At 42.1% G+C, this 24645-nt stretch overlaps 1 protein-coding gene across 3 annotated transcripts; it reads right to left on the bottom strand.

Moving 5' to 3' along the window:
• Positions 1 to 1702: 1702 nt before the first annotated feature.
• BTLA (B and T lymphocyte associated) lies at positions 1703 to 24186 on the bottom strand. 3 transcript variants are annotated; one of them, XM_034791183.1, is made up of 6 exons: positions 23993 to 24186; positions 11373 to 11693; positions 10065 to 10100; positions 7308 to 7451; positions 6143 to 6189; positions 1703 to 3959 (listed from the first exon to the last, which is right to left on the bottom strand). In XM_034791183.1, exons 1-6 carry the CDS (start codon positions 24078 to 24080, stop codon positions 3618 to 3620), a joined length of 978 nt encoding a protein of 325 aa, XP_034647074.1. In that variant the 5' UTR covers positions 24081 to 24186; the 3' UTR covers positions 1703 to 3617. The 3 variants fall into 3 exon arrangements, with proteins under 3 accessions (XP_034647074.1, XP_034647066.1, XP_034647084.1); XM_034791175.1 differs by having other exon boundaries at positions 7308 to 7463; XM_034791193.1 differs by lacking the exon at positions 7308 to 7451.
• Positions 24187 to 24645: the final 459 nt, after the last annotated feature.

Genomic DNA, 24645 nt, shown 5'->3' on the forward strand with positions numbered 1-24645 from the left:
TTTTGAATTGTGGTCTGAATTTTAACCAAGCTAGAAGACTCTCATTGTTGCAGCACTAATCTGTTGATACGAATATTGCTATGAGTAATTTTCTTCCAAAGTACATTTTTTGCAGGACTAGAAGCATGGTATCAGAGCAAGAGCTGATCAAATGTCGTAAACCAATGTTGCAAACATTCTTTCAAATTTAAAATGGCATTCTGGCGTACCCTTTGTATTCACAAAGTTTGACGTGAATGGCTTTTTGTTTGTACCAGTGTTTGAAGAAAAGCTGTTTGTACACTACTTATCCACACTTACTTGCCAATAAAAGCTGATCAAGCCTGAATGAGAACATTCATCATTCATTGTTACCCTGTTCAAAAACATCTTTTAGTCGGCAAACAAAAGCAGTATCATGTGACTTAAATAACCAATCAGCAGGGCCAGCTCTAGGCACCAGCAAAGCAAGCAGGTGCTTGGGGTGGCAAATTTGCAGGGGCGCAAGAATCCAGCATGGGAGCTGAGAATCAACAGGGAGCCCTGGGAGCTGTAGTTCCTTGGTTAGCTCCCTGCCTATAGATCCAGCCCTGGAGCAGGGAAAGAACTACATTTCCCAGCATTCCCTCAGCCGCAATTAACAGGAAAGGGAGGGGGAAGGAGCGTAGAACTGAAACCTCATGCTGCAGCTTGCTGTGAATGGTAGGGTCAGAGCCAGCTCTAGGTTTTTTGCCGCGTCCCCACCTCAGCCCTGGGTTCCCCCCGCACCCGTGTTGCTCCAGCCCTGGACTCTCCCCTGCCCACACCCCCTGCTGCCCCAGCTCTGGCCCCCACCTGCACTCCCCTGCTGCCCCAGCCCTGGGCTCTCCCCCCACCCGCATCTCCTGCCACCCCAGCCCTGGGCTCTTCTCCCCCCCCCGCACCCGCACCCCCTGCCACCCCAGCTCTGGCCCCACGCGCACCTCCTGCTGCCCCAGCCCTGGGCTCGTCCCCCAAAGAAAGAATTGGGTGGACTAAATGGACATTGCACCTCTCTATCTGAAGCCTAGCAAGGCAGGTACGTGGATCCCACTAGAATTTAAAATGAAAAGTAAGGGAGGGGAGGCTCTGCTAGAGGACCTGGGTAGCTCTAGTTACAGTACCAGGCATGTAGGAGGATTTACACTTCTGAGCCATGGAAGCAGAAATTGACTTTTCTTTTCCAGATTCAGAAAGGGAATCCAGCACCTGCCTTCCAGATTTGAACACCCTCAAAATTCAGCAGTGCTCAAGCTCAATTTGGGCAGCTGTTACTTCATTTCTCCCAAATCAAATATACTGATCCACTGTAACTTGCTGTAGAAAAAGTAGACTAAATTGAGCAAGAAATTCTTCCCAGTGGTTATTAGGACTGGAATTGCTATTTTCAACAGCCATTGCTTTTATTATTATTATTATTATTATTATTATTAAGTTTTAGTTTTATTTGTTTAAAAGGAAGACAGTGATATCGCATTGGCAAATTCCCCATAGAAACAAAGAATGGAACAAAAGAATAATAAAGGCACCAACTTTTCCTCATTTATGTAGGACAGTCTTATAATATGCAGCCAGATATCCTCCAATCACACAAGTTGAAAATTGTTCCACTTTACTGCAGTTCTGTAACCATATGGGAACCAGTCCTGTCTGTGTTCTGTGCACATCCAAAATTCCTGCTGAATGACCTGCCCTGGGAGCGAGTTACCAGTGACCCTGGGCTGGGGCGGCAGGAGGGTGTGGGGAGGCGGGGGGGGACAGCCAAAATTTTTTTTGCTGGGGGCAGCAAAAAACCTAGAGCCGGCCCTGCAATCAGAATCCCAGGAAAGCCAATTATGAATACTTTAAGGGAACAATTTGTGAACAACCTGTAAGCTGAAATTTGACCACATAAACTGTTCATCAAATAGTTATGGAAAAGTGAATAAATAAAAAAACCAGCCTGTTCACAAATGAAATATTTATAGGAAATAAATAAACTGACACTTAGGGTATGTCTGCACAGCAAGAAAAACCTAGGGCTGGCCCATGCCAGCCTACTCAGGCTGTGCAGCTGTTTCGTTACTATGGAGACCTCTTTGGCTGGAGTCCAGACTCTAGGACCCTGCAAGGTGGGAGGGTCCCAGAGCTTGGGCTCCAGCATGAACCCGGAAGTCTGCAGAGCAATGAAACAGCCTCATAGCCTGAGTTGGCTGGCATGAGCCAGCCAGAGGTTTTTCTTTGTTGTGTAGATAAACCCTTAGACCTTTTTCCTGTTTGTTTATCACCTCAGCAGCACAATACATCTTGGCCTTGTATAATATCTTTCATGTTGTATCCCAGGCTCTCTACATAAACAAACAGTACAGTTAAACGTGAAATCAGAGGTGGAGGGAAATCAGTTGGTATAAACCAGGGAGACAATATGTTTCAGATAAGATTTTGAAAGGGGAGGGAGATGTCAGGATCTATGAAGGGTGAAGGCTCTTTTTGCCAACTGTTTTGAGATGATATGATGGGATGTGGAGAAGGCCATGAGAAGAGTGTGATTGGGAGGAACAAAGTGTCAGAGAAGTAGGTCAGAGTAAGTCCATATAAAGTTTTTAAAAATTAGGGCAATTTCTAGCTGGATCCTGAACTAAATAGGAAGCTAGTAGAGTTGTTTGAGAATCAGGTGATCCGGTGGCCGTTCATTTTACTTGTAAGAAGGTGAACAGCAGCATTCAGCAAACTGCTGGTGTTTGGCTTCCCCAGTCATGGCTCTCCACAGAAAAGTAAATTCCATGTTCACCTACAGTCTATGCTTCCATATGACAGGTTGAGCCATCCATTCATCTGTAATGTGTCTTATCAACATGACATCTGTTTATCTGTAAATGCATAAATTAATGTATGCATCTATTACCACTGTTTGTGTATCTTGCAGTGTATCAATACATTCCTCCTCTTTGTTGCCTCTTTAACTTCACATAGTTATTTTCTTGTCTGTCATTTCAAACATGATCTCTTTCTTTTAGATTTTTTTTTCATACTGTCTAGATAACCCCATCTACGCGGATGGGGATAAGCTGCTGGTTGAGAGTGATAAATTAGTAGTAGAAAACAAAAACAAAAAACCATTAGCTTTGCTTTTTAGTTAGTAGCAGGTTGATATGTTCCTCATAGTCAAGAACACCTCCCAGTCTTATGCTTAAATATGTTCTTCAAGCAAAATTCATATCGTCAAAAGTTTTCTTCAACAAACATAATTCATAATTTCCCCCAGTGGACCTAATCTAGTTCATTGTCCTTTAAATTTGTTTTCTTTTCCAATGCTCCTAACCTTTATTATTCAGTTTTTATTGATCCTGTCCAAACTCTGACTTTGTTCTGGACAGTGCTTTGATCAGAGCAGGGGGTTCCTGGAATATGAAAGCTTCAAATGAATCCACGTGGAAGATAACAAACATGTGATTGCTAATATCCAAGCATGAACATGGGCTTCACTTAAGTGTGAATTCCAGCACATATCCTAAGAATCATCATGCTTTTATTGATGAGAGTTCCTCTTTGTTTAGAAGAAAGTCTACTTAAAACTTGAATCACTGCAGGACATGTAACGTTACGGTGCTGGCCAAGTTAAAGAGATGTCATTGCCAGGGCTATTTCTTCACACAAACAGTGGCATATTCTGTAAATTCAATTTCCACATCCTGCTCTTTTCTCGGGAGCTTATCTAGAATACTAGAATGGTTTAGTGAAGCATAAACAAGGACATCTTCGCTCTCAGATGAGGGCTGGTAGGAATCAACAGCAGCGCTGTCACAGGCGTTGCCAGTTGCTGCCCTGCTACCATTCCAGTGAGGGACATGATTATCATAAATTGTGCTGTCATCCAATGGCTGCTGCAGGCTAGCCATGGAGCAATAGTAAAGTGTAGATCCTTCATTGGGGGCATGCGTGGTCCTATCGGTGTGATATGGAGCACATGTAGATCTGCTGACCTGCAAGAGAACAGAATGGTGTTCACAGTTCTGTGTGGAACAGTTTATTAGATATGTGTCGGCTGCGCAAAGCACACATGTGAGACTAACAGAGATGCGGCATAAGGTTTCATTCAGCTGGGCTCTACCGCTACAAAATTGCCTTAAAAATGATGGATAAATGTTGGAGCAAAGGTGGACATCCAGGTTCCCTGGAATATACTTTAGGGTAATGCACCAAATTATGGGATAAAGTTAGAAATCATTGCATCTTTAGCCTTTCTCTACCTTTACTTCCCTTCCCAAACTCTCTGTCTCCTTTCTCTTCCCCCCCTTACCCTCTCTCCATGTGATATGAGTTTCAGAGTAAAATTGAACATCATGTTGCAAGAGCTCTCCTAACTCACTCATTCTGTGCCTCTCACTTCCATGGCTCTCCCTGCCCATCAGTCATCCAGTCTCAGAATGCAAGACTCTCTCTATTTGTCCCCATCCTTCCGTCTCCTAATCTGTCATTCCTTCTTTCATCCCTTGTCCAGCATCTGTCTGCTTACAAGTTCATTCATATATTTTTTCCTAAAGAAACCCTCCTTTGGACCCCACTTGCCTATTCACCTAAATTCTATCTCCCTCCTTGAGTGGAACATCTGTTCCTGCTATCTCAATCTTCTCTCCTACGCCGTTGAATCCTGTGTAGTCTGGTTTATGGCCTTTCAACTCCTCTGGAACATTCCGTGCAAGTGTCCATGTGACCTCATGCTGGCCACATTTCAGTACCATTTTTCTTCACTCATCTTTCCCACTGTTTTTTTTGACACTTCTCCTCCATGGGCTTCAATTTTCTCCTTCTTCTCCACAATCTTTCTGTTTTTTCACCAGTAACTTCTCCCTTTCTCCCCTCTCCTTTTGTCTCAAGGTTTTGTCCTTTGTCCCCTCCACTTATCCCTCCGTACTCTCACTAGGTAAGCTCATCCAGTCCCACAGTTTCAGCTACCATCACTAGGTAGGTGATTCCCAAAACTCTTGCCTTCTTCCCCTCATTGCAATCTCACATTTACGCCATGTCTGGGCTGTCCCACTGACAAATCAAGCTCACAGTGGCAAAATTGAAACTCCCCTTCTTTCCTCTTCAGCCCTCTCCCTTCTTTTCTCCATCACCTTTGACAACTGTGCCATCCTCTACATCAGCCTCGCAACATCACTGAATGTGACTCCTGTCTTTCCTTTTTTCCTTCATGTCTCTCCTTTCTCCAAATCTATCAGTTCCTCTTATACATTTCTGAAATCCACTCTTCCCTCTCATTCCTTCCCACTTTGTCTTCCCTCACCTTGTTTACTGCAATCTACTCCACATTGGCTGCCTACTGTCATTTCTAGGCCCCCAACAGTCTGCAAAAAATGCTGCTGCTAACACTATCTTCCTTTGCTTGCTATTCTGATCGGATTACTGGCCTCTGGCTTCTTGGTGCGTTGAGATCATTGCTTATCATACTGATGAATATGGTTTCATTGTTTCCTTGTACTCACTTGTCTGTACCCATTTATTGTCTCTTGTCTTATACTTAGACTGTAAGATCTTTTGGGAAGGGCCTGTCTTTTTTTGTTGTTGTTGTTCTTTGTACAATGCCTAGCACAATGGAGTCCAGGTCCACGACCGGGGTTCCTAACTGCTATGGTAATACATATAGCCACATTTTTTTTATTTTTCTTTCACTTTCCATGTCAAGTTCAAACTTCTTGTCCTCACCTTCACTGCATTACCCAGCTCCAACCTTACCAGGATCTCTGCTTTTATGCTTTTCCATTTCCCTTTCCACTGCCTGTGTTCTTTCCAGGCTCCTGTCCTAAAAACCCCATCTGTATCCTCTTTGCATCTGCTTCCGTAATTCCCATATATTTGGAATGTCATCCCTCTGTCCCTTCAAAACCCTACTCAAAGCAGATTTCTTCCACTAGTCTTTATACAGCTGCAACCCAACAGCTATAGAACATGGACTAGCAAAACAAAACTACTTCACTTGAACTTTGCACCTTCAGCCTATGTGGTGTTACATGACTGAGGCATATTCTCTGTCTTTTATTTAGACTGTTTGCTCCTTGAGCTAGGGACTGTCTTCCTATATGTTTGTACAATACTAAGCATGCTGTCAGCACTCAATAATACAGGATATGACAAGGCTTGGTAGCACAGAGCTCAAACATACCGTGTTCATTTCCTTCTGTGAGGTTACTGGGGTTGTCTTGGGTTTCACTGGGGAGGAAAAAAAAAGAAAATGGTGTATCAATAAAACAACTGTGAGAATTGTCTTTCTGCTAGTAGAAAAAGGTTATGGACATCAGTAAAATACCCCTTTCCTTACTGGATACACCTCAAAACATGAAAATCCAGTTAGAGTATGCCCAGGTTGGATTCAGGAAGATCTATTTTGACAAAGGGTAATAAACATATTCTACAGTTTACTAGGAAATATGACTGTCCCTCCATAGCCCCAGAAATGTAAAAAGATATCTTCCTAGTATATGGGGGGTGGGGGAAGGAGGGAGATTCTCCTAGATTAACTGAAGGGGAGGCAGTTCTAGTCATAAACAAGAACATACTAGCCAGAGGCATCAGGCATGGAAAACACTCGATAAACTCGAGCCATGTAGTAGGCAATTACAGAACCTTTCATTGGAAAGTCTCAAAGCATTTTTCAAATATTAACCAACGAACCCTCAGAAAGCCACTGAGAAATAGGTAAGGGAAATGACCCATCACTTCCCACCACTGAAGTGACAATGTAGTGGAACTGTGGGTTCCATTTCTGAGGTGGAAGATAGCATTTTTGTAACAGCCCATGACACTACATCTTAGGAAGGGAAGAAGAATATTGTATCTAATTGAAAATACAAAGGGAAATTAGGGAAGCAGAATGTAATTAGTTGGAGTGCAATCAGGACTGCAAGGTTAACTCTCCCACCCTTATGAACTGTAGCAAGGGATCTGTAATGACCATAAGTGGTCAAGACTCTTGTTTAATGTCTTATCTGTAAAATGGGGATGGGGAGAGACAAAGAGCAAATCACAGCATTTCAAACTACTAAAGAAGTGTAGTTTGAGGTTTGGGTGGGTTCTTATTTTATACAAACCTATTGCACTGTCCCTAGATGAGAGTAGGCCGTGTGACAAATAAAGCAGCCAAAGAATCATCATCATAACCAGGTGGGCCTTGGCCATGTTCTAGCTCATCTGTCAGTTGGGGATGATTATTCTCAGACATTTTAACAGTACTTAGAGAAGGGACATTTTAAATAGTGGAAACCAGAGAAAACCAAATGACTCTGCCCACAGCAGCAAAAGGAAGAACAGAAGGTGGTATAAGAGCTCACCTTGGTGCCACTGCAGACAACACAACAGGCATAAGCAGATAAGGATGAGGAGACACAATGCCCCCAGAGATGGTAGGGCATAAATAATCCACTTCTTATTGTTGTTGCTAGGTCCTTGAGGAGCTTCTGTGACATTAGTGGCACCTGCAAATTCCTCTAAGATTTATTAGTACATGATATAGGATGTTGGCTGGATTATTCCAAGCCATCTGATTAGTTCATAAATTCAATGTACCAATTCGTTTAATCTGCTAACCGCACATTTTTTAGAGTAACTTGAATTAGGCTAGTTAACCAAGCATTTTAAAATATTCATTAGGAATATATTTAGTGAACTGTGAGGGGTGAAAGGCTATCTGAAATTCTTAGGGGGACTGGGGTTAGGGGCTGCTCAAAACTTCCTTTTTCTGCTCCAGATTCTCGCCTCCTCTTCTCTTTTTCGTTTCCTGTACTTTTTGCAGTATAGAAAAAAACTAACTTGGGAGGTTCCATTTTATTTTTTTCTCAACTAAACTCAAAGCCCAAGACTTTCAGAAATGGATGCTAAAGACAGGCTCCTGAGTCCAGACTTTGGCACTAGCCTAATTTTCAGAAGTGGTAAGCACCCCGCAGCTCCCACTGAAGTCTATGCAGGGGCGGCTCCAGGCACCAGCGCACCAAGCGCGTGCCCTGGGTGGCAAGCCATGGGGGAGCGGCCTGCCAGTCACCATGAGGGCGGCAGTCAGGCTGCCTTCGGCGGCATGCCTGCGGGAGGTCCGCGGGTCCCGCAGTTTTGGCGGCAATTCGGCAATTCGAAGGCGCGGGACCGGCAGACCTCCTGCAGGCATGCCGCCGAAGGCTGCCTCACTGCCGTGCTTGGGGCAGCAAAATACATAGAGCCGCCCCTGAGTCTATGAGAGCTGCTGGGTGCTCAGCACTTCTGGAAATCAGGCCATATATTTAGGTGCCTAACTATGGACTCAGGAGCTTTGGGTTCCCTTTAAGGGATGGCAGGAGGAAAAGCTTAGAAAGGAGAAGGGCTGGCAGAGGAGCCAGATTGGTGGGGAACTATGAGATTTTTGTCCTTTTGCTGCCTGTAATATTTCAAGAGAACAGTATGTTAAATGAGGGTGACAAAGATAGTTAAGATCATTTCCCCCATATCTATTTTAAAACCCATGTAATGTATAGGGTGCACAGATCCCTTTTTGTTGACAAGGGCGCAGCTGTGCATCGTTGGTTTATATAGTATTGGTGTGACACTCCTGAATAGGCCAGGCAGACTAAACAGATTATGGCTTTGGGTAATCTCTTTAAGATGTTGTTTATGTTCTGTTGACCCTTGAACCCGAACTGATCTTGGAAGGTTTATGCTTGTGTTTAAACTATAATCTATATGTTAAAAGCTAACATGCTTATAAATGCGGATATTAAAGCTGTAATGTAAGTAGGGAAGAACAAAATGTATAAATAGTCGAAATAGGCTTTGCAACAAGTTTAATACCTAACAGAGACTAGTAGTTAGCATAAGGCTTAAATATTTAGCATAAGTATTTAACCTACAATGATAATTTTTAGCAATATGTATCTTGTGATAAACAAGTAAACTGCAAAGGAATAGATTACACTTAAAATAATAGCATTTTAGGGGTTTTATAGTACACCTTTACCCCGATATAATGCGACCCGATATAACACGAATTCTGATATAGCGGTAAAGCAGTGCTCCAGGGGGGCGGGGCTGCACACTCCGGTGGATCAAAGCAAGTTCAATATAAGATTTTTTGGCTCCCGAGGACAGCGTTCTATCGAGGTAGAGATGTATATGTAACCATGCAGCAAAACTAAGTTTACCCATTGAAACTATTGTGAAATACATTGACCGCAAATTGGCCATGCAAGCAGCCTGAACTCTGACATTGGCCCCCTGGAATGCTATACAACAGTGGCTCTCAAACTTTTTTACTGGTGACCCCTTTCACATAGCAAGCCTTTACCCCTGCTATACAAGGACAGGGCACTGAGACTTAATCAAATATGGTCCCATACATGTGTGGGTGTAATGGAAATTAATTACATTACAATTAATGTATAAAAAATGTACACTCAGCCCTTAGTTGAAACATCACTCCCACTTACAGTGCTTCTCCATGTACTATTCATTCCATCTTCACTCATGATGCTCTCCATAAGGTTGTAAATATACACATTATAGGGAATTGTTTTTCTATCCTCATCTGACTTTTCTATGACTGTAATTATACTTCCTTGCATTTGGGTACTAAATAAAGTCTTCATGTCTCTATATATGTGACTCACCAATCTTATTTCCTGTAACAAATATTTAAGTAGTCACCTGAGTAAAAGAACCTGTTATTAGTGACTTGTGCATTTTGCACTGTAAATTAATCAAAGACTACAATTCTGATACAGTGTGACTCCTGGAACAGCATGAGTGACATGTGTAGCATGTATTACGCAGTATGAGAGAAATGTGTGTGAACTGAACAATCTGTTACACTATGATGGAGTGTCTAATTAGCTTTGTCTTGCTTATGCTGATATATTCATGCATTAGGGTGGGCAGCAGCAAGGGATTCTGGCATAGGTGATGGCTGTTTAGGTCCAAGTGAAGCATTCAAGCTATGGTGTGAGCAACAGTGATTTAGTGAGGTTAAACAGTATTTCAGTATGTGCAAAAATATATGACCCTCCCCAGACACAGTCATATAAATATTAGATAGTTCCCCTATTTTATGAGAGAAGATCAGAACTTACTTGATGGTGGATTTGTGGGGGCATTTGTAGTCACTTCTGAAAAAGAAAAGCAGGACAAGAATTGAAACTGATCTGAGAACTTGGTAAACTTTATGTTCCGGTTATGTTTTCCATACTCAAAGAGCAATCTTATAGTGAAGTCTCCATGACTTCTACTTTCGATTAAGGGAAACAACAAAACAAGAAAGAAGGCAGTTGGTGGGAGGGCACAGCACTTGTCTCCTAAGGCTGCTTGAGTAGTACACACACATTTTATTCAAAGACTTTGACATTTTAAAAAATCAGCCAAGTGAATAATTTGCAAATAGCTATTATGTCACTTTTTCAAAATACATTTGTGAATACTTTTTTTGCTCATCACTTTCTATTAGAGTTTAGCTCACACTAAGAGACGTGTGAGCTGGACACAGCCTAAACCACCTCGCAAGGTTCAGCAATAAATGCTGTGAGGGATTTTCTCTAGCCCTGCACCCTATGTAAATTGCTGCAGCAGTGAACAGGGGCCATAAAAGCTCCTTAACATACTGGGAGAGAATTCTCCTGGTGCAGGCACTGTGTAAGACAGCCTTACAGCTGGACTAGGCCAGGAGTGTGCCAGAGCCATATTGAGCAGTTCCTGGTTGCAGAGCTGCTTATAAGCAGCCCAGGCAGGGCTGCCATGAATTAGAGCAGACCTCTGAGTTGTTCTGGGAACCACACCAAGCCCATATCCCAAGGGCATCATATCCCTCTTGCTGCTGGGACTGTACTGTATTCTTTGCCTCCAACAGGCATAGCACGAAGTCATACACTCCTTTTGTACTCTCTGTAAGACAACTGTTGCTTTCAGCATGATTTTCTCGTAAGCCATTTCATTCCTTGTACTTTGTTGACCTTGTCCAATAACATGCACCTTTTCGCATCTTGACTGATTTGTGCAGCTTGTGACCAGACTGTACCTTTCCTGACTTTCCTTGGCTTTGACTGACTTATATTTCTTATTACTAGATTGGCCTTTCATGGATCATCCTAAATTCCAAGAGTTTTAGAATCCCCCATGACTGTATTTTTCTTTTCCTGATGCTCTTGAGTCTTTCCTGATTTCTTCCTAATGACCTTTAAGAGAGCCAGAAAGAGGGAAGACAGACATTAACAGGAGCAGAATGGGAGAGGTAAGAATGTTTAGGAGGCCGGTTGGATTACTACTGTGCCACTGAATAGTGTGTGTGTTTGTAGAAACAGGCTTCCAGATAGAATGTGTTTTTAACAGTTGGAATCAGTTCTGATAAAGAGAAACTCCTTCAAAACTAGTTATCCTCTAATGCTTACCTTGAACATGAACTACTACTGCATGGCTCTGACTGTTTAAACTTCCCACAGTAGCTTGGCAACGATAGAATCCACTGTTGTTCTGATGAACAGGTACAAAGTTCAGAACAAACACTTTCTCTTGTTTCCAGGCTGTGTGCATGTTTGACTCATCTTTCAGAAGTAAGCAGCCCTTCTCCTCTATCTTGCACCAGTTCATGGCCGGCTTTTCTGTGCAGTACTCCACTGGACACTCTATACTGAGGAAGTCCCCAGGTTTTCCCTGGTATTGTTTACCTCTTGTAACATGAAGTTCAACAGTACAGTTTACAGTCACATCTCCTGGAAGAGAAGAAAAACCCGGAAGATTATAATTGTTTCATAGTGTCTCTTCCCCTTATAGCTCTATTCATAGTCTCTTCCGACTGTCATTGCCCATTCTCTGCCTTGTCTACTTTTATGAGATCTCCTCATTATTTCTGTATGGGTCACTAAAAGAAGATAAAGCATAGATTATGGGTTCTTTCATCTCAAGGGACACAAAACTGGCTCTTGCAGAAGATTGGTAACGTGATGCAACTTTTGTCTATTGGTTCATGTCTAGCCCAGCTGTGACATTATAGTAGGTCAAGAATTCTCTGTAAAAATTATTTTTGATGGAAAATGCAGTTTCTGCAAAATTGGGGCAGAGTTAAGGTTATGCTGGTTGCGCTACTAGTGAGCTGTGCCTCTCTGGTTGGAGAAATAAAAGTTATTTACTATTAGATGCCTTAACTCTTCATTTCCTTGTTTTTGTGGTTTTCTATTTTGTGTGTTATGTATAGAGCCCCCTTAGCTCTCACACAACTTAGAGGTTTTGTGCATTAATAGAAAAATAGAGAGGGGGAAAGTATCCTAAATCTGGCCTCATTTCTCCCCCAACATTGTTCCCCGCTCCTAAATCCAAATGAGGGAGGGGACATCTGATCAATTTGACTCCAGGACAGGGCACAGAAGTAAACAGACAGGTCAGTAACTGTCGCCTCCAAGGTGGTGTGGTATAGCCTTTGGAAAACTGCCAAAGTAGTTAGCAGCCGCATTGTGCGCACACGAACAATAAACTGGACTAACTCACTTCACAGCAAAGTTTAGTTCACTTTGAAAGAGGAATCCAGAGTTTGTGATAAGTGCAGAGTCAGTGCTCACAATAAATTGTGTTGTGTTTACTCAAGTGTGGTCAAAGCAGATAAACTCAAAAAGCTGTGGATTTAACCTCCCCCTCTCCCTCAGCAGACAAGCCCTTACAGATGATGTATGAATGAGTCTAAACTATGGTAACTTGCTGAGCATACCATCTGGAAGAATGTGAACGTAGTGTCAGTTTAGATTCCCTTAAACCACTTCCTCCCACTGTTGTGTAATTTGCCCCTCACATATTACTTCTAAATTTGGAATCCTATTTGTCAGGAAGAAAGGACATAATTATGTGTGTTGGGTTTGGGGGGAGGGTTTCCCCCTATTTTTCCTCTTAGATTTTTTTGCTACTGTGGAATTTACTTGAGGTGCTGGTGGTTTCATTAGTAGTGACAACGTGCTGTCAGTGTGTTGTTTTTATTTTTATATACCATCTTTGCCTCAAATAGCTTACAATCTAATAGTGGTGTCTAGTGATTGTAAAAACTGTGTTTTCAGATTACTTTTTTTAAGGCGCACAGAGGACTTTGAGAGCAGATGCCTTGAAATAAAATAAATTATGAATGTTCTAAACCTACGAAATATGAATCTGTTGTTTTTAATATTCTCCTGCAATCACATGTATAACTGTAAGCATACATGCAGTACTAGTCCCATTGAACTCAATAGGGCTAAATATATGCTATAAGTTAAGCGCATGTGAAAGTTAAGCACATGTGAAAGGAGCCTAAATCAGAAAGTGGGATCATCATCTTTGCCTGTAGCTCAAACCCTTCCATTTCTGAGGAAAGGAAAATACAAATAGACTGTTAGTGTGCAGGGCAGAACAGCTGCACGGCTGAATAGTCTAAAAATGGAAACAAAGAGCTAGAATTAGAAAGCAGAAGTTTCAACCAGAACAACAATTAAAATGTCTATAATAATCTTCCGGAAATACAGTACCTGCAATGATCACAACTTGCTAGCCGTCCTTTCAATGCTATCACTGCGTGTGACAGATGCCTATATCAGAATGTTAAATTTGATCTATAGTTTTTTGTAGTAAGCCTGTCTGATACTGCATATACTTGATGACTCTTCCCTAAATACATTAAATGTGTTATCCTTCATCAAAATAGCTGTCCATGGTCAGTAACACAAACCAACTCTGTTCCTGCCATTTTCTTTTCAAACTCTATTTTTCTAAGAGGCCTACACAGTCTAGTCCTTCCTTCCTTTGACACAGCTTTAAAACAAACCGTTAGTAACCTTCACTACTTTGGCATCAATATCCAAAGCAACATTGTTATACTATTTCTGTAGCTTCTTCTTTCCCCTTTCACACCAGCATTATCTTCCCTGTCTTGTTGTAAATTAGATCCTGATCCTACAGTGAGCTTCGCAGAGATGCAAGGGGTCTGCCACCACAGACTTTTATGGTGGTGTAGAAATAAAAACATCACCATTCACTATTAGTTGAGGAAGAATCACTCAATTAACATTTCATAAACACTCCCTAAGGGATGATGAATGTAGCCGAGGGGACTCTCTTGTAAGCGGGAACTAAAGAACAACATAGATTAATTCATGTAAATGTTGGTAAAACCACATTCCTTTTCAACCAAGTCTTTAGCTAAAAAGCAGACATCACCCAAATAATCATCTTGGAACGGACAAGATACCCTGATGCTGTGGAAGGACCTCCCTGGATTGTGGCAAAGAGGTGCAGAAGAGCCTAGCTGGGCTCAGGCCCTTAAAGAGGCTGCTGAGCTATCCTCCTGCAGGGCCGGATTAATGCAGGGGCTTTAGGGGCTGCCACCCAGAGCCTCAGGCTAAGGGGGGCCCTGCAGGCCAGATGCGGCCCTCTGCTTCTTTTCATCCGGCCTGTAGCAAGTCTCACACCACGGGCCGGATACCAGTCCCCAAGCCTCAGTGCTATCCCCCGGGGCTGGAGCTGCAAGCGCTGGCTTGCCGATGTGCCCCTGTGGCTCCTAGGCGAGGGGCATTCAGGGAATCTCTGTGTGCTGCCCCCGCCCCCAGCACTGGCTCCACAGCTCCCATTGGCTGGGTACCCTGGCCAATAGGAGCTGCGGGGGCAGTGCCTGCGGGCACAGGCAGCGTGCACCATGCAGAGCTGCCTGGCCCCTCTGCCTAGGAGGGACATGCCAGCCACCTCAGGGAGCAGAGCAGCACGGAGCCAAGGCAGGCAGGGATCCAGGGACCCTGCTGCACCGCCAACCAGGAGCCATCAGTGCACCCCGTTGTGCACCTCTACCCCAGCCTGGAGCCCCCTCCTGCACCCAAACTCCCTCCCAGACCCCACACTCCCACCTGCACCCCCACCCCGTCCCATCTCTGGCCCCACCCCAGAGCCCACCCCCCTCTCCAGCTGGAGCTGCACCCCCTCCTGCACACCAATCCCCTGCTCCAGCCCTGAGCCCACTCCAAACCTCCAGGGGCACCACACAATCTAATAGCTCCAGGCCCACAGGAGAGTTAATTTGGCTCTATCCTCCTGAACACGGTTTGCCAAGCAAAAGCCAGGAAAGAGACAGAAGCAGTCTGTTGGAGGCAAGTTGGCACTGAAACATGGATAAACTTGCACTTCTGCTGCTTGTGCCATACCTGCTCTGAGATTGAGGACTTCAGTTTTCCAGACCAAATGTAACAGCCTACATAGATGATCACCGAGGGAAATTCCCCTCCTGTAAACTCCCTGCAGTGCTACCAGTTAAGACAGAAGAAGCCATTCCATGCTTAATATGAATATTTCACTTGCTTTGAACTTTACAAAAATTTCCATTTGCATTGAGAGTGCTCATACTTTGTCTCATCCAAAAGGTAATTTTTTTTTTCAAGAGAGAGTTTGAATAAAATGTTTTCATCTGCTTCTCAGCCAGGAGAATGTGATTCATGTTTTCCCCTCTTTTAAAAAGAAAGTGTGGTGTCTACAAAACATCTTTATCTTAACATTTGAACAATAACAAGTGCTGGGACAGCAGAAAGCCCTCTTCCTTCTGGAACAAACTTTTTGCCTTGTCTGAAGAAATAGGACTCTGTAGGCACAAAGTGATGAACATGGGCAGTATCCTTTCCTTTCCTATCTGATTTCAGTGTTCACAGAAGTGAGATGCTCTCCTTGGCTGCAATGCAAGTACTGCTATTTGCTCATTCAGCGTCACTTGTAGGAAACCACAACAATCAGGCTTGCTGCAGTGATGAGAGTGCTGGGGAGGCAAAACTGACTCCCCAAAGGCCAGAAGGATTGCTCTCCCACAGCCACTTCCTTCAGCCCAGAGCTGTGAGGCGTAGTAATAACATGATACCTGGCTCTCATAGTGCTTTTCATCAGCAGATCTCAAAACACTTGACTAAGGAGGTCATTATCATTATCCCCATTTCACAGATGGGGAAACTGAGGCATGGGAAAAGGGAAGTAACTTGCCCAAGGTCACCCAGCTGCTGCTAATAGTGATCTGCAAAAAGAAAATGGGCTTGTACACTTTTTTGTTTCTTTGCTGCATAATGACGTGTGTGTGTGTGTGTGTGTGTGTGTACCCTAAAAAAACAAAAAAGCCACTTCTGCTTGGTTTTTTATGTTAAAGATTCAATTCCTGCCTAGGCTGAAAGATGCTATTGAAGAGTGGAGAGCTAGTGCAATGGTAACATGATGAGAATCAGATGAGTGAAACCTGAGGTATTGCAATGGAAAACAATTTTGGACAGACTATTCAAAACTCCTCCAGTTTTGGGTTTTGGTTAATACCTATTTAACTGCAATAACTAAACACTTGGGATAAAGGAAGTCTTTGCTCAAATCCAGCATACTCTCTCCTTCAGTTAAATGGTTGGAGCCCACAATGAATATGCTTTGAGACCTCTCAATGGCCCTTCAACAAAGCCAATGGAAAATCAGACCTGACATTCCAGGTTTTTCTAAGTGGAAAAACGAGCAGTAAAAAAAAAAAAACAAAAAACAAAAAAAAAAAAACCATAGAAATATTTCAGGCCTGCCTTATATGTAATTAAAGGACACAAGGCCAATTTTTGAAAAGTTTTTTGCGGGTTCTCTTTAAAAAAGCAGTAGTGGGCCTCTGACTCAAGGAAGAAGTGTTCTAAGGTAAGCCTTAGGGTTTTGCTTTGTTTTGGTTTAAGTGCCTAAATAAAACACAGTATCCTAGGAAGTGGGAGATGTTTTTTCTTTATTTACCAGAGTATTCATTAGCAAGGGGAAACTCTGGACTCTAGTGCAGTAATACAGAGTTTATATGTGCTCGTACAAGCTTTACTGGGGGTGAATAATGCTCACCTTCCTTTTTCTGTAAGAATATCTCTTGAATGTTTCTGCCTGTTTCCTGTGCTGTGGTTTATTAACAGTTAACAATAGTGGTGTAACTAACCAACTCCAGAAATGATATTGTAGATGTGTGAGTGCATGGTATTTCAAGAGTCGTTGGCTGAGGCCTTGAAAAAGCTGGCCTGTTTACGTCAGATGTAGTGGAATTTGTGTCTTGAAAAGCTAAACAGGGATGGCCATGCACGATCAGTACTTGGATGTCAGACTTCAAAGAGGACAAAGGAATCTATAAAATATGCATTGCTTGTGTATCAAATTAGTCCTTGTAGTCCTCTAATAACTTATACTGCAAAAGGAAGAGATTCTTTTAGATCATTTGATTGCTCTAATGTTTTGGATGCAGAGAGCCAAACTTTAATTTCTGGCTAGACTGGATTCTTCATAAATAAGGATATCTTTTTTCTGTTTTCTGAGATAAATATCTCCACTCACATTAACGCACATGCCATAACCTCACTGATAGGAAAATCCTCCTTCGAATGATTTATACTTTAAAGGCTTTTTTTCCAGGACTGTCAAACGATTAAAAAAATTAATCGCAATTAATCGCACTCTTAAACAATAATAGAATACCATTTATTTAAATATTTTTGGGTGTTTCCTACATTTTCAAATATATTGATTTCAATTACAACACAGAATACAAAGTGTACAGTGCTCACTTTATATTTATTCTTATTTTCACAGTAAAAAACGAAAGAAATAGTATTTTTCAATTAATCTAATACAAGTACTGTAGTGCAATCTCTTTATCATGAAAGTTGAATTTACAAATGCAGAATTATGTACAAAAAAACCTGCATTCAAAAATAAAACAATGTAAAACTTTACAGCCTACAAGACCACGCAGTCCTACTTCAGCCAATCACTCAGACAAACAAGTTTGGTTACAATTTGCAGGAGATAATGTTGCCTGCTTCTTGTTTACAATGTCTCCTGAAAGTCAGACCACGAGTTCGCATGGCACTGTTGTAGCCGGCGTCACAAGATATTTACATGCCAGATGCGCTAAAGCAGGGATCGGCAACCTTTGGCCCGCGGCGTGCCAGGGTAAACACCATGGCAGGCCGGGCCGGTTTGTTTACCTGCCGCATCTGCAGGTTTGGCCGATCACGGCTCCCACTGGCCGCGGTTTGCCACTCCAGGCCAATGGGGGTGGCAGGAAGTGGCAGCCAGCACATCCCTCGGCCCGTGCCGCTTCCCGCAGCTCCCATTGGCCTGGAGCGGCAAACTGCGGCCAGTGGGACCCGCGATCAGCCAAACCCGCAGATGCGGCAGGTAAACAAACCAGCCCAGTCTGCCAGGGGGCTTACTCTAGGGTGACCAGACAGCAAGTGTGAAAAATCGTGACAGAGGGTGCGGGGGTAATAGGATCCTATATAAGAAAAAGCCCCTAAATATCGGGACTGTCCCTATTAAATCAGGACATCTGGTCACCTTAGCTTACCCTGGTGGGCCGCGTGCCAAAGGTTGCCAATCCCTGCGCTAAAGATTCATATGTCCCTTCATGTTTCAACCATCATTCCAGAGGACATGCATCCGTGCTGATGATGGGTTTTGGCAATAACAATCCAAAGCAGAGTGGACCGACATATGTTCATTTTCATCATCTGAGTCAGATGCCACCGACAGGTTGCAATTCCCTTTTTTTGGTGTTCGGGTTCTGTAGTTTCCTCATCGGAGTGTTGCTCTTTTAAGACTTCTGAAAGCGTGCTCCACCCTCATCCCTCTCAGGTTTTGAAAGGCACTTCAGATTCTTAAACCTTGGGTTGAGTGCTGTAGCTATTTTTAGAAATCTCATATTGGTACCTTCTCTGCGTTTTGTCAAATCTGCAGTGGAAGTGTTCTTAAAATGAAGAACATGTGCTGGGTCCTCATCCGAGACTGCTACAACATGAAATATATGGCAGAAATGTCGGTAAAACCGAACAGGAGACATACAATTCTCCCCCAAGGAGTTCAGTCACAAATTTAATTAACACACTATTTTTTTAACGAGCATCATCAGCATGGAAGCATGTCCTCTGGAATGGTGGCCGAAGCATGAAGGGGCATACGAATGTTTAGCATATCTGGCACATAAATACCTTGCAACGTCAGCTACAAAAATGCCATGCGAACGCCTGTTCTCACTTTCAGCTGACTTTGTAAACAAGAAAAAGGCAGCAGTATCTCCTGTAAATGTAAACAAACTTGTTTGTCTTAGCGATTGGCTGAACAAAAAGTAGGACTGAGTGGACTTGTAGGCTCTAAAGTTTTACATTGTTTTGTTTTTGAGTGCAGTTATGTAACAAAAAAAAATCTACATTTGTAAATTACACTTTCACAATAAAGAGATTGCACTACAGTACTTGTATGAGGTGAATTGAAAAATACTACTGTATTTCTTTTATCATTTTTACAGTGCAAATATTTGTAATCAAAAATAATATAAAGTGAGCACTGTGCACTCTGTATTCTGTGTTGTAACAGAAATCAATATATTTGAAAATGTAGAAAAACATCCAAAAATATTTAATAAATTTCAATTGGTATTCTATTGTTTAACAGTGCGATTAATCACAATTAATTTTTTTAATCATGATAAATTGTTTTGAGCTAATTGCATGAGTTAACTTGCGACTAATCGACAGCCCTTTTTTTTAGTTTGTTTTGTTGTTTGTTTGTTTACATTAAAAATTCAAGTCTTGTTTTCCCTTGTTTTGTCCTGGAAAACATTAAGGAGAACTGGAGAACTGTGTGTTTATGATTAATCATGCAGGTTTAATCTGATTAATTGAGATTCGCAACACTTAACTAACTCAACCCATGGGTAGAAACGCTGTGTTAAAAATTGACCATCCTGATCTTTCAATTAACAGCTGGTGCTAGTTTACGTCTGAGTTATGTAAGAATCCATCATCAAAAACAGTGAAGCCAAGACCCTGTGCTCTTGTAAAAATCACTCCCTTTAAGAACTGCAACTGGCCAGGATCTTGCTTTTACCTTTTATCTAAATAAAAGAGCAACACTAGCAGCCCCTAGTTCCATTCTGGGGTGCTGACTAGGTGGGAAGAGCAATTCCTCCTGAGTCTTCCAGCATGTAAGTGGTCTCCCATCTAAGTACTAATTAGACTTGATGCTGCTTAGTTTCTAAGAACAAACTGTGTGGTGGTTGATGGCCAGTTCTGCACATGAGGTCAGTCTAGAGAATCCAAGTAACAGAGGAGTAGCCGTATTAGTCTGAATCTGTGAAAAGCAACGGAGGGTCCTGTGGCACCTTTAAGATTAACAGAAGTATGGGAGCATAAGCTTTCGTGGGTGAGTGCCCACTTCATCAGGCGCAAGGGTCTTGCGTCTGATGAAGTGGTCATTCACCCACAAAAGCTTATGCTTCCATACTTCTGTTAGTCTTAAATGTGCCACAGGACCCTCTGTTGCTTTCTAGAGAATCCAGTGATCCCTTCTGGTCTTAAATTCTACCACATGATTGATATTTCTAAGGCAGAACAAAAGCAAGAACATTTTTGTTTGTTTAGCAAACTTTCTGAGACACGTTTAGTCATCATAAAGAAACAACAAAGGGCACAAACCAACCCCCCTTTGCAAGATCACATCAGGTGATGTTACATTTTGGAAAACCAGTTTGCCAACTCTCTATCTGAATATTTGTGGTCTTGATATGTAAAACTCTTTATATCCTAAGCCCTGGTCTACACTACAAACTTGTGTCCATATAACTATATTGTTCATAGAGGTGGAAAATCCACACTCCTGAGCAATGCAGTTATACCGACCGAACTCCTAGTATAGACAGCATTATGTCAACGGGTGGGTTTCTCTTGTTGATATACCTACCAGCTCTCGGGGAGATGGAGTACCTGCGCTGATGGGATAAGCTCTCCCGTCAGCATAGGTAGCATCTTCTTTAACCACTACAGCGGCACGGCTGCACTGCTGTAAGTGTCGACAGAGGTACAAGTGTCGGCAAGAGGCACTCTAGAAAGACTCAGGCCATGTCTACGCTACAAAATTATGTCGACCTAACTTGCATCATACAGCTCTCTCTCTATATATATAAGTACAATATTTATATTCCAATTGATTTATTTTATAAGTATATGGTCAAAATGAGAAAGTAAGCAATTTCTCAGTACTAGTGTGCTGTGACACTTTTGTATTTTTTTATGTCTGATTTTGTAATCAAGTAGTTTGAAGTGAGGTGTAACTTGGGATACGTGAGACAAATCAGACTCCTGAAAGGGGCACAGTAGTTAGAAAAGTTGAGAGCCACTGGTTTAAAGAATATAGGGTGGCAGTGAGATCTGCTAATTAGTTATGCTAATCTGCTAATTTAAAAAGAGAGAGAGATTGGGTGGGCAAATCTGCTTCTGCTCCCATCTGCAATACACGGAAAGGGGACCAAAGAGAGGAGTATTGCAGAAGGCACTCTTCTAGTTGATTTCCTTGACATTTGGAGTGGAGTAATGGATAAAACACATGAGTGCACACATTAATGTTCTCACAGCAGAACTATCTCAGTCATGTTGCACAAATGTAGTGTTTTATATAGCTAAATATCCATGATAATATTTTTTAAAAAGTCACAAAATATTCCACATATGTAACAAGGCTGAATTAATATTGTTATTGGATGCTTAATTTTTGCCTTTTTTCACTTAATTTTATCAGAGCTACCTTAATGCTTCATCAATGTACTTCTTTATCTACAAAGAGAAAATTTCCTGTGAATAATTATAGCAATTACAGTTTGAAATTCACCTTCCCACTGAGATGCCTGATAGATAGTCGTTGCTGTTTTCTGGCTGGTGAAAGTTCTCTGCAAGGCCGTGTCAACCGTGAAAACAAATCACTTTGGCTGCAGGTTGATAATAAGTTGTTGTTGTTTTTTAACAGAAGTTTAGAATTTGCAGATTAATGTGCAAAAACCATGAGTCCTTCATTTTTTCCATCCAATCTTCTCCTTTCCCTGATGTTAAGACAATACTTTTGGCAGGACTCTGTTTCAGGGAGACTTTTATAGTATTCTCCATGCAGACTGCCTCAGCAGCTGCTGATGTGCCCATCAGGCTGTGTGGGGAAAAAATACACTTTCATGTCACAGAGTTAGTGAGGTTTTATTAGGCTAAAAATAATAGAGGCGTACTGAGCACGTTCAGAGATTTTCCACTCATTTGACATTTTGTGCCTGTGAGGTAATACTACTTTTTCCAAATTTAAGAAAGCATACACTTCTTACTGATGACTCCTTACATCAAGTGTCAATGGTGAGCTGTCTCTGTGGAGGCAAAAAGGGTCCGTTTTTGTCCGTGTTAGGGGAGGGGAAACATTTTCAGTCCTATGTCAAAAATGGCTGAAGCAATTTGGCTTAAACTCTTCAGGCAAATGCACCTTTAGGCGAAGAACAAGCAAAAGAAATTCATGGCCAAAACGTAAATGTGTCAGAAAGTTATGAACGTGTGAAATCATGGGGCAATAATGGAGATTGCTTTTGCAAATTTCAGCACTGTGCAATATTTCTGATGCCGTTCTGTTATTTGTTTGCGGTAGCATGCATGATGTGCAAGGCACTTTCTAAGTATATAAGAAGGGCTGGCCCCTGCTCTGAGGAGTTCACAAAGGACAGACAGGTAGCATTAGATGTAGGTCAGGGAAGGGGAACAAAACCAGGGATTTTCTTCATGCACACAAGATTCATTATAGTGCACGTAGCAGAAATAGATTTTTGACAAGACTTAAATGTGGAGAGGTAGGGGACTGGCTGATGAATTTGGAGAGGCTGACCCATGCACATGGGTCATGTGGAATAAGGCAGAGAAGTGATTATCTGAGACACTGGCCACTGCCAGACAGTTGGCAATGGCAGAGTGACGCTAAGTTCAACAAGGAAGCTTAAGAAGGGAAGAGTAGACTTCCACAGAGACCTGAGGGAGATGGTCAGTAGTTGTAGAAGCTCACAAAACCTTTGAGGTAGATAATTGTTAGTTTAAAATGGGTAAAACAAAGTACTGAGAGATTAAGTGACTTGCCCAAAGTCAGGTCACACACTGAGTCAGTGGTAGAGAAGATCACATCGCTAACCAGGCAGGGCACGTCCTTTACCCCACACCTCTGACTTTCCCATGATCTGTGGCTAAACTGCTAATGACATGCACTTTAACTTAATTGTTGTCTCATGCTATTAATAGGAGTTTTACAAGTAATATTACGAGTCTGTACTGTGCAGTAAATTATAGCAGTGGTGGAAATACAACTTTAAGGTTAACATAGCATAACTTTTCAAAATCAGTTTAATGCTTACAGCATATTATGTGCACTGTTTCACACTATTTTGGACAAATGGAATGGACTGGAATAATCAAGACTGAATTAAAAGTGGCAAACACATGAGAGGCAATAAGCAGTTGTAATGGATGTGCTTATCTTTGTCATCCTTGACTCTAATTTTTTTTTAACCATGAACATAAAGTATAAATGTAAAGGGCTGTTCTTCTTTGTGAGACAGCCCAGAACCTCTCTTTCCATAATCACCATGGGCTAAAGTCTCTGTTGTAATGCCACTGACTTCAGAAAAATTATCATAGATGAATTAGGCACAATGTCTTCATAAATACAGGGACCAACTGTCCCTTATACTGGTATAAATCAGGAGAACCACTATTAAAGTCAACAGTTTCACTGCAGAAAGTGAGAGGAAAATTAGACCCCTGGATTTTTTTAGGACATGTGACTGAGGTAATTGGTAATTACTAGGTCTGGACATGCAAGCACTCTGCCGGCACTCTGGGGTCAAACCACACCTGGTAGAACCTAGGACTTTAAAAAGGTGCTTGGGTTCTACCCTTGCACAGCTGGCAGAGGCTTTGGTCAGGAACTGGAGAGAGCCCAGTCCCAATTAGCTGACTTTCAGTCTAGACAGTAACATAGAGGCCTGGTTTTAATATCCATAATCCACGTGCTCATTATTTTACCTTATTAGATTTATGTCTATCTTATTCCACCATCATCCAGCATACCATAGTTTCACAATCTGAATTTCTCCTCACCCAGACTACACTGAAAATCACTTGGGTACATCGTTTTCTATGAAGGCTAGTAACTTAAGTCACATTAGATTGATAAAGCATCTTACCATAAACCTGACAGACATCCAGAGATAGCACCACAAGAAGGATGTGCAGTACAATTCTATTCGCCTGCATGCCTGGAGAAGCCGTCATTTCATCGGCATGGTGGAGATGGGAGAGATTCCTCTGAGGTTAAAGAAGTGCACTTTGTATAGACACCTATACCTCTCTGTGATTGCCCATGGTGTCTCTGAACTGATTCTCTTGACTGAAGAGTTTAGACAGAGAAGGAGATTTGGGGGTGGGGAAAAGGGCGGGGAAGATTTCGGTAACATACTATGCAAAAATCTGACAGGTTACGTGGTGTTCTTTTATGTGGTTGTATCAGCATCCACCGCTTGCTTACTTTCAAAATCTCTGAATTGCAAAACTTCTCGTTTTCCCCTGAGTGCTTTTTCAGTGCAGTAAGTGGAACTACAGAATTAAAACTATAAGAAGAAAATCCTCGGTTAGTGCAACATTAAGACTGAGATTTTAATCTTACAAACAGTAAATTCAAAGCGAACACCTGCACAGTAGTGTTTCTTCCCCCACACTTTTTCCAACCCTTTTGGATCGCTTCTTTATTCCATTTTATTTTCATAGTACATTTTAAAAAAAACCTACATTAAAGGAACATTAAGGTGGTTCTTTGAGTAGTGTCCCTATGGGTGCTCAA

The sequence above is a fragment of the Trachemys scripta genome, chromosome 1 (genome assembly GCF_013100865.1).
Source record: "Trachemys scripta elegans isolate TJP31775 chromosome 1, CAS_Tse_1.0, whole genome shotgun sequence".
NCBI lineage: Eukaryota > Metazoa > Chordata > Testudines > Emydidae > Trachemys > Trachemys scripta.

Excerpts from the sequence above, each read along its gene's own strand:
- BTLA (XM_034791175.1), bottom strand. The coding sequence starts at position 24,080 with ATGACGGCTTCTCCAGGCATGCAGGCGAATAGAATTGTACTGCACATC. Across the intron at positions 10,101-11,372 it reads AGTAGTAGTTCATGTTCAAG|AAGTGACTACAAATGCCCCC; the intron begins GTAAGCATTAGA and ends TTTCTTTTTCAG. Across the intron at positions 6,190-7,307 it reads TTGTCTGCAGTGGCACCAAG|TGAAACCCAAGACAACCCCA; the intron begins GTGAGCTCTTAT and ends TTTCCTCCCCAG.